At 39.8% G+C, this 10,195-nt stretch overlaps 1 protein-coding gene across 2 annotated transcripts; it reads right to left on the bottom strand.

Moving 5' to 3' along the window:
• Window positions 1-457: 457 nt before the first annotated feature.
• LOC114140251 (cordon-bleu protein-like 1) lies at window positions 458-8,327 on the bottom strand. Of its 2 annotated transcripts, XM_028010001.1 has the most exons (11): window positions 8,099-8,327; window positions 6,906-7,064; window positions 6,561-6,762; window positions 6,207-6,474; window positions 5,289-5,330; window positions 5,104-5,183; window positions 4,834-5,028; window positions 4,614-4,713; window positions 1,724-2,713; window positions 1,182-1,241; window positions 458-1,098 (listed from the first exon to the last, which is right to left on the bottom strand). In XM_028010001.1, the coding sequence occupies exons 2-10, from the start codon at window positions 6,992-6,994 to the stop codon at window positions 1,207-1,209; spliced, it is 2,001 nt and encodes a 666-aa protein (XP_027865802.1). In that variant the 5' UTR covers window positions 6,995-7,064; window positions 8,099-8,327; the 3' UTR covers window positions 458-1,098; window positions 1,182-1,206. The 2 variants fall into 2 exon arrangements, with proteins under 2 accessions (XP_027865802.1, XP_027865803.1); XM_028010002.1 differs by lacking the exon at window positions 1,182-1,241 and having other exon boundaries at window positions 8,099-8,326.
• Window positions 8,328-10,195: the final 1,868 nt, after the last annotated feature.

Genomic DNA, 10,195 nt, shown 5'->3' with positions numbered 1-10,195 from the left:
AATGGTCACCTCACATCATCCTCTAGCAACCCGCCCTCCTCTCTCTCTCTCTGTGCCTTCAGATAGAGCAAGGAGAGAGAAAGAGGAAGTCTTGAAGCGAGCCCACTCAGTCCAGGCCTGGCAAACTGGGAGCTTTAGCCACAGGCGGTTTTGGCTGGGTCTCCAGCTCACACAGCTCCCCGCTGTTCCTCCAAGGCCACGGCTGGATCAATACATATAGTAGCACGGATTCTTTTGGCACCCAAGTATAGCTCCGCAGCATTGCCCCAAGGTATGGGTCCGCTGAAGACAACAGCGAGTGCATGTGAGCAAAGTGGACCAAGTTTACTCACAAGGGCGATGAAATGCTTGGCATAAAACTGATGCTTCCAACAAGAATGTTGGAGGTTTTTTTTTTTTTACCTCCCCCCCTTATTTTGTTGCTGGGAATGATCAAAAATGCAATAATACATGCAGCTTTTTGTTGGACTTTTTTTATTCTAGGCGTGTCCCTGAAACAGATGTTGCTTTCATGGCTACTCGGTAAACACAATTAACAAATCATTTTTGGCTAAAATTGCAATAAAATTGTGTGGCGTATTTTCAGGGATAAATCCACTAGAATGGATTATATGAAAATCTTACTAAAAAAAAAAAAAAAGAAAAAAAGATATGCTGTTTGGATTGTAAATTTACAAGCAACACTCTTCTGCCACCTGCTGGCTGAAAACCAAACCACCCTAAAAAAAAAATATTTTTTTCAAAAAAGGACTATTAATACAGGTTACTTCTTCTTTGTTTTAAATAAACAACTAAAAGCTCTCAAATCAGCATTATATCCACTTTGGCACATGTTGACTGAAAAGAAAAATAAAATATATATATATATATATATATATAAATCCATCAGCGACTCGAACCTGTACATTTGGCATTCTCCAGAGCAAAGCATTTCTGTTTAAACACATGAACATTAAATGAAAACTAAAAAGAAAAACAGCATAGCTTATGGAAAACTATGAGCTAGTCTAGCTTAGGTCAAACCCTAAACCCGGTGTCTTTAGTCCATGCTGAAAGCTGAACCTCATATTCAGCTGGACACAGACGCAGCTCAGGCACCTAAAGAAAAAAAACAAACATGTTTAAGAAGATGAGAGTTAACCAACAGGTAATACTGCAGTGCCTTGCAAAAGCATTGATACCTGTCATCATTTCCGCTTTGTCACATTACACAAACTTCAAATGTGTTTTATTGGGATTTTCTGTGACAGACCAAAACAAAGTAGAACATAGAGTAATTGTGAGGGGGGGAAAGGAAAATATGTGGTTTTAAATTCAGTTACAAAACAAAAGTCTAAAAATTGTGACACAAATTTGCATTTCTGTTCTGACACCACTACTTCAAATCCAATGAAACAATCTGCCTTAATAAACAGGACAACTCTAAACACTCAACCAATATTACACTATGCTTTAGATCAAAGTTGGGCTGAAACAATTAATTGGAGTAATTGTGATTAATTATTGAAATACTTCAACTAATTTTGTAATCGATTCATTGTTAACTAGAGTGTTCAGAATCACAAAAGGAGATTTGCTAGAAGAGCAACATATTCAGAGCAGCAATTAAGCCAAAACTTTACAAAATATAAAAACATTTTGCACTTAAAATAATAATGAAGTTTGTTTTATACTGAAAAAGGGTATTAATATTTTTGCAAGGCACTGAAGGGTAGGAACTTACCATACTGATATGAGGACCTGGAAGGCGATGGAAGAGTGCCGTTTGGACCGCTGGAGGCTTGAGGGCTTGAGCCCACGCCGAGGCCCAGACTCTTCAGGCGGGCCCTCTGCACGGCCAGGGCTACTGCCTGGGCAAATCTGGACGGCGCCACAGTCGTCTGGTCAGATACAGCGGAGGAAGCGTTGTTGTGAGCTACGCTAAATGCCTTCGTGTGCCCATTGAAGAAAGGACTAGCTTGGGAATCTTCTTTCTCCACAGTTTCCACGTCCTCTGTAAAAACAACAGGTGGAGGAGGGGGAGGGAAGGCAGTTTCCTCATCTTCTTCATGTGAAACATCCTCTTCAATTTCTTCATGTGAAACATCCTCTTCAACAGTGCATGAACTACATGGAACCATGTCTGCATTAGGACTCAGACCAAACTTGCTCTGATTTTCTGAGTTATCATTGGCCGTTTCGCCATCACAACCATCCACTGGAGCTGGTGGAACTTCTGGTTCTTCCTCTTCCTTCCGTTTCTTGTTTGTTTCTTTGCAATCAATTAAAGGCAATTCAGAGCAGTCCTGAGTGTCATGCGTCATCTTGTGATCAGAGAAAGCCGGTTTCTTTAGGGGCATGACTTTGAAGGTAGTCCATCCAGTCCTCTGTCCTGGCTCTGTCCACTCGCTCTCAGTCGGGAGGTTAGATCTGAAAACAGACTCACGCTCTGCACAACGGTCTCCCTCATCCAGACACTTTGAAGTCGTAGACACGCAGGACGACACGTTGAAGTTTGGGAAGGCGGCGGAGTTTCTCAAACGCCTCACCAGCGTCCCTTTGGAGACCGAGGACGTGAGGACTTTAGCGAGAGCTGAGCGGGCGTCGGACATGTCTCTCCCTCGAAACGAAGGGCGATACGAGTCGGGCGCTTCCTGCAGACGAGTCAGTGATGGGCTCGAAGAGGACAAGGAATCATCAGTCTCTCTCAGCTCTTCCAGAGTCTTCAGGGACTCTTTGGACGATAGGGAATATGGGAAAAATCAACAATTTATAAAAAGAAAAGAAAGAAAGAACACTTTCCTCTCTTCTAAAGTGGAATACCAGTGAAAAATAATTATCTTTGTATTGCCTTAGAAGGTTCTCAGTAAGCTCTCTTCAAGTTATTTACAGGTTAAAAACAGAAAACAATTATCTGAAGAATTTTTTTGAAATATGAGCTCTTCTCGAAAAGGGAAAATTGGAAGAAAAAAAATATGTAGCCAATTTGGTTGAAATTGTTTCCATGAAGCTCTTCATGATTCAAATACTTGTGGTGTAGATAACATTACCTTTTTTTCTTTTTACTGCTTTCACACCTTGGATTCTTTTTTATGACCTAACAGGAGTCCAGTGTGTGTTTAAAACGTTTTGGCATTTATGGAAAAGTAGCAAGAAAAAAAAAGACATTATTGAAAGAAAATCTTAAGAAAAAAAACAAAAACAATTATGCACAAATATGTGTTGATCTATTGTAAAAACCCTAAACATCCATCGCCAATATTACACAGAAAAGCTTTTTTTCAGTTTTGCTTGCTGCCACATTAAGTCATTATTTTAGCAATTCATTTTATAAATTAAATCTTAAAAAAAATGCAGTGGAGGAGAAATGCTTGCTGATTAGACAGCTTGTGAAAAATTAAAAACAAAGGCATTTGTGTTATCTCAAGTACTAAAATTCTGTTTACTTTTATTTTGAAAGCAAAAAATTTTATAAACAAATTACAAAAAAAAACTTTTAATCAAGAACAAAACATAAAAATGACTTATAAGTTGTAATGACAGAAGTAAATATGTACTATATCAAGGAATTTAATAAAACAGAACATTTATCATTTTAAAATAATATTGCTCTCATAGTTTGTCAAATTTGTTGATTAAGAGGCACCATGATGCATTTGTAAAATCCCACCCATAATGAAACTGAAGTAAAAAAGATCAGATATGTTCAGGCCAAAAAGGTTGAAAACAGATTTTATGATGTAAAGGCAATATCCATGAAAGCCAGACGAATGGGAAGTAGGAAGAAGCCAACGCAGGAAGTAGACGGAGAGAGGAAGAGGGGGGTGGTGGAAGGAGAAGAGGAAGAGCAGATCCCTCAATCACCCCCTTCAGGGAACAGAGTCTGCAGCAGGAAGGAGAAAGAGCTCAGCTTCAGTCTGAAAGGTTTTCACATTGAACATAAAGACGCTCACAAACCTCCAACAAGCAGCAGCAAATAATAAAGAGGGAATTCTAGATTACGGGATTCCTCCACAGTGCAAGGAGGATGTTTGCCGACCGTAAAGTCTTGGCTGGGAGTTGTTTTTTCCAGTCTTACACCAACACCAGCTCAGCAAAGCGACACGTGGGTTCAAACACAAACAAAGCTGGAGTTGGAAGCAATTAGGTCATTAATTGGAGCACTTAGAAAAACTGCCATGATCAAATGCTTCTCGTGTAAACTAAAACCTCCTGTGTCTAAAAGCGAATCAATGAGAGGGAGCAATGCAGCCAGAGGGGAAGCAGCAGGGAAACAGCAGGCAGATTAATACAGAGGGAATGAAAGCGTGGACAATAGAGGGATTTATCTCCAAACAGGCAGGAACCAATACGCTCTATGAACAAGGGTTACTTTAATTGCCCCAAACGGGGGTTAAACTGTTCGGCACTGATAAAAAGCTATGGATTTAGCTGCTAAATCTTCCATTTGATGCCATTTGCAGCGACATTTAATGTGATGTCTTTTGGCATTGAGTGACGCTGCGAGGATTTGAGGGAAAATTGGTAATTCAGAGAGTTTGGAACCCGTTGAATTTCTTTTTAAATACTGTTAAAGCGGTATTTATTGATAAACACCAAGGAGCAAAATAAAGACAACAACTGGAAAATCTTACCTCCCGCATTAGTTTCTTCTCTCCGCTGATATTGTGTGCTTGCACAGGGAGGCGGTGGAGCCCTCCTCTTCGTACTCCTTAAAGTAAATTCTCCAGATGACTACGGAAGACATTTTTTGCGCAATGAATTTTTATTTGCCTGAATTGATTTCAAAATACAATAAAAAATGTTTTGGAGTTGTTAAAACGAGAGGAAGAGAATGCATATTTCCTGATATACCTGTGCTCCTTGGATACAGCAGGTGCTCAGGTTGCTAGGGACGCTGTGGGACACGGCAACAGGCGGCAGCGGCGCTGGGCGTTTCTTGGGCGTGTCGGCCGGCAGGGTGTTGGTTGACAAAACGCTCTCTGAATTCCCACGGACTCTCACCTGCTTCCCCAGGCCAGGAGACGTTGGAGCACTCACCGACCCATTCTACCGAAAAGTAAAACGTGAGCTTATAAAAATAAAACACTTTCAATCAAGTTCCAGAAAACCCAGAATGAATACCGTTTCGTTTTTCTTCTTGCGTCTTCTGAAAAAGCTAAAGAAGCCTCTTTTCCTTTGTTTCCTTTCCTTCCTTTGCAAGTCTAAGAAATACCAACATTAGTAGAGCAAAAACTGGCATATTACGCACTACATAATTAGGGGTAGTGCATGTTAAGTCATGATATGTGTCTGTTTGTGTGTGCTACCTTGTGATGGAGTTGGTGAGATGACCTCTGTTGGTGTGCCAGCTGTTAAAACAAGAAAACAGAAAAATCTTTTCTACACAACAGAAAAATATGCTTTCATTGAGAAACTTCTGGCTATTTTCAATTTCCTTCTCACATATTCTAACTTCCATAAGTCAACCTATAGAACAAGTTGGTAAACAAAACATATTTGTTAAAACTAACACAATGTTGTGACAGTTTCATATGAGAAAAGATGGAGCGACTCCACCTCCTCCCCGAGTTACTATTGCCGTCTGAAGAAATGAAGTGGTCCAGACAAAAAACAACCAATCAGAGCCAGGAGGAAGGTCTTAGCGCTGTCAATCAAACTCGTGAATGCGCTGATAAATGTGCTAATGGTGGAGAGACCACTCACCGTTACAGAAAAAAAAAAAAAACGTTTATCCGCCATCATCAGTGGCAATGCTAGCTAGCCTTAGGAAGGTGGGAGGTAAGCGGCATGAACACAGGCATGATTGGCAGCGCAAAGATCCTCCTTATGCCTCTAATTGGTCGTTTCTAGTTAGCACTGGGAAAAGGCAGAAGAGCTTGACTTTTTTTACAGGTCTTTTGTCTCATGCTAAACCTTTATGACATGCTGACAGTTTTAACAAATACTTAGAAAAATATTTTTTATAAAATGTACATACTGCAACTTTATGGTCATTATTTAGATTTTTTCCAACGGCAATTAGATGGTTTTCTTTATCCATTCCATAACATTCGATTAAAGAAAAAAAGGCTACAGCTGTAAAGCAACAAGTATTGGAAAAAAAAGTACTTTTGCCAGTTTTTTTTTTCCCCGCCCCCATCTATGGAGAAATACAAGACGATACACACCTTATATCTTAAATACAAGCCAAAAGAGGGTCTCTGTGTGTCTGCTATTCAACATACCTCCTCCAGCTGTCTTGTTTTGGCAGTCTGCGGAGTCCTGAGCTGCTGTGTCTTTAGCAAACACCTCCCTCAATCCATGGTCGTTCAAGGTCTTGGTCAAATCCAGCGGCTCTTTGGACTGCAGGTCTCTCAGTAAGACGGTCGTCTCCACGTTAAACTCACACTTGTCGCACACTGCCGGCAGCACCGTCTCAAGTGGCAGCCTGGGATTCACCCGCAACACTGTCTTATGGGACTTATTGTAGTTGATCAGTAGACGTACGGTTGCCTGAAATGTAAAAAAAATAAAAAATACTTTTTAATAACACATGTTGCTTCTAAATCCCCCCACCCCCTATTTTTAATAATTCCTACTTCGGGCATGTACAGCTTCTTCGTTTTTTCTTCAGTCCCTTTAGGCTTCAACAAAATCTTCTCAGCTTCTAACAAGCCGATAGGAGAGTTTGGCTTGAAGCTGATGTTGTTCTTGTTAGGTGACAGGAACTCAACAGAGTAATCAGAAGGATTGAGATGGTAATTTGCACACAGTGTCACGAGTAAGTCCATCACTGGTTTACTGAAGAGAGAGAGAAAAAAAAAACTTTCATTAGGTGTTCTCACCCTACTTAAGATGCAGCTGTGATATGTGTTGTAGCACATAAAGGTTTTACAGATTTCAGCAGATGTAGTTGTTTAAAAAAAAAAAGCGATAAAGCTCACCTTCCATGCACTGTAATGTTCTTTTCAATCCCCGCTGGGAGAACGACGCACAGCGCGTGTTCCCTTTCTAGCGGATTTATTTCATCCATCTCAGGGGACAGACAGAGCACTCAGGGTCCACTGGGAATCGGAGACTGCGTCCAGTATCAGGTTAACCTCCTGAAACACAGATTGTACACCAAATAAAAAGCAGTTCATACACGGAATGTAAGATTTGCAAAAGGATTTCAAGAACTTCAATATATAGCAAAATGCATCATGAAAAATATAGTTTCCGTCTCGAGGGATTTTATTTTACAAAAATACCTTCATGTACTGTTACATGAAATGTGCAGAGCAGCTTTTTTTATTCTAAAATAAATGTTTAAAGTTGACTGAGCATAGTTTTTTTATATATATTACTAGTGTGATTAGATATGACTAAAATGGGTGTAGATTGTACAACTAAAATTTGGTAGAAAATAAGTTTAGAAAATTTGGGGAGAAAAATGAAAGCTCATAAAAAAAATTTACAGAACACAGAAATTTATTAAAATAGATTTTTTTTAGAGGGAAGGGTGTGAGGTTAATAAAATATGGGGAAATATTTCATTGTGGGAAAATATTTCAAAACATGATTCATTTACTTGCAGCATGTGTGTTTCATGTTGCAGGTCTTCAGTTAATAAACTGATCTGCTCATTCAGATGTCCACATGACAAACAAAAGTGACAGATTACATTATTTCAAGATAGACATAAAATGTGAAGCAATTTAAAAAACTGAAATATATTGAATGATTTTTACATAAAATGTGTTTGAACAAGTCCCAAAATTATTTATATATTTAAGAAACTTAGACATGTTTTATATTTATGTATTCATAATTTTACTTCAATGAGAAAAGCAAATAATTTATATAGTGTAGTGTGGCACCTTTGCCCCTTCACACAAATCAAGCACAGGACCCCATAAAATCTAGGATCGGCCCTGTCTTCACTTAAAGTGCAGCAACGCAGCTGTTTCAAGTACGCCAAAAACAATTCCTTTACTTAGCTTATCAAATTCAAGTCTAAATAAAATGCTGAAAAATATGTTATTTCTCTATTTTAGCCTTGTAAAGTTCCTCAAAAGTTAAAGAAGTAAAGGTAGAGCTCAGTTGAAGCCACAGCTGCTAACTCCAGCGTTTCCCAGGGAATGACGGAGCAACTTACCGTCGGCTGCCTCAGTAAGTTTTACTTCGTCACTCTTCGTCCTTGCCAGTCGCTCTTTAATGGCTCTCTGTGCTCAGTTTAAACTCAGTATGGTGCAGTTCGGCCTCGTCAACCAGTTCGGTTAGACTCAGCAGTCCGTCTCACTGGGTTTTACATCAGGGCAGTGGGGCGTGCCAGCTAAACAGCTGTGTGTCAACTCGTCAGCACGCGCCTGCCCTCTTTTTCTCCCAGCGCGGTGGTACGCGCGCGCACACGACCACCCACCACTGCTTATTTTTACCTACAGCTACTTTTGTTGTCTACATAGCCGATATTACAAAGAGTATCTATTTAATTTATAATGTAGCTTGTGTCAGGTGCGGTCCTTTCAAGAATGGCGTACTTCCCCTTTGCCCCTCCCTTAGATATCGATCTATTTCTGAATCTGTGGAGCGGTGACTTGCTTTCTCCTTTAGATATTATCAAGACATCTTGTAATTTTGCTGAATACATCAAATCCTTACGTATCTGCTAAGCGACATTTTGCATAACAACCACAAACAGAGGATTTTCTGTGACAGACCAGCACAAAATAGCACTTAATTGTGAAAAAGAAGGAAAATAAGTAGTTTTTAAATGATATTTTTACATAGAAAATTCTGATTTGCATGGCTCCCAACTCTGACCAACTTCCTTATACCTAATGGGGAAAAGGATCCCCACAGCATAATCCTACCACCACCATGCTCCACCTTTGTGATGATCTGTTAGTTTTGCACAAAGACCAAAAGGTTCGCAATTGCGCTCTTGGTTAGCCACTTAAAGCTTCATTACAAATACTGAAGACTGAAGTTGTATTAAAAACATATATATGATAAAGTTTAAATGATTTGGAATATGGATAGATAAAGGATTAAACAGAGATGTGCTGTTTTTATATATGTAAAGAAGGTACTAATTTAAGAAGTAAAATACTTGATAATACCAACACCTTCAGCTAAACTCTTGTAAACATGGCTAGCTCCCTGTAATGCTAGCTTCTAAATAAGCTTACTGTGTTTCTTAAAGCAGAGGGATTAGAGCTGCGGGAAGACTGTCTCTCCATGCTGTCACATTCAGAAACTCTTCTAATAAATCCACCTATGCGCTGTTCACTAACCTGTGTCCACCGATTGGTCTCATTCTCCTTCAGCGGTCTCTTCTGCTCTGTGAAGTGATAGAAAGAGTTGCAGATGGAGAAATTTCTATTCCCTTCTAATCCCTGTTCAGCAGTCTAAGGCTACCACACCTATGAGGCCCTGCCCAGTCACATGACAGCACTTTGCATGTCTGTGTTTGTGTGTGCCTCATTCCGAGAGTGAGATGCATCTGCTCCTGGTGACCCGGTAAAGCAAAGCTCCGTTATACTCTTAAAAATGCAACTGAATGGGGGGGAAAAAAGAGAATTAGAGAAATGTAACAAATCGGATGGTGGCATCATCATGATGTGGAGACCATAGGAGAACAGAGGCTCATCAGAGTTGAAGGGAAATATTGAAGGTAAACGTAGGGACATAACGATAATGAAAATGTTCAAGGAAATCGAACACAGTCTGGTTGAGTAGGAACAAAATAAATAAAAGGGAGTCGCACAGCTGTGACATAAACACAAAATGATCTACATCTGAGAACATGTGAGTATCTAAGTAGCTGTTTTAATCAAATCAAGTCTGAGGAACACATGTCCACACCTGCTGTAATCTCATAATCTCACGATGAAGTCTGTCACTGGAGACTCGGTGGGTTTCTACGGGGGCTGGCTGCGGTAAACAGATCACTGTGTGACTGTCTGCTATAATGAGCTTTCTTTGACGACTGTGAAGTAATCAAAGAACCTGTTTAGTCACCATCCAGGCTGTTTCCATGTGTCACGGCAAAATCTGTTGTTTCTTGGAAGGAACAACTCCACAACAAATGGATAATGCACACAGACATGCATCAGAAAATTGTGGAATGTAGCTTTATTCAACCCTCTTTTGTCAAATCCTCCCAAATAAACATAGAATATTAAAAAGGCCCAAAGCGGTTTAATATTTCTGCATTTCACTGCAGCATAGCATTCCTCCACAATCAAGTTTT

Source organism: Xiphophorus couchianus, chromosome 24, assembly GCF_001444195.1.
Source record: "Xiphophorus couchianus chromosome 24, X_couchianus-1.0, whole genome shotgun sequence".
NCBI lineage: Eukaryota > Metazoa > Chordata > Actinopteri > Cyprinodontiformes > Poeciliidae > Xiphophorus > Xiphophorus couchianus.
Note: the sequence above shows the minus strand (reverse complement) of the source record. Positions and strands in the feature narration are given on the sequence as shown.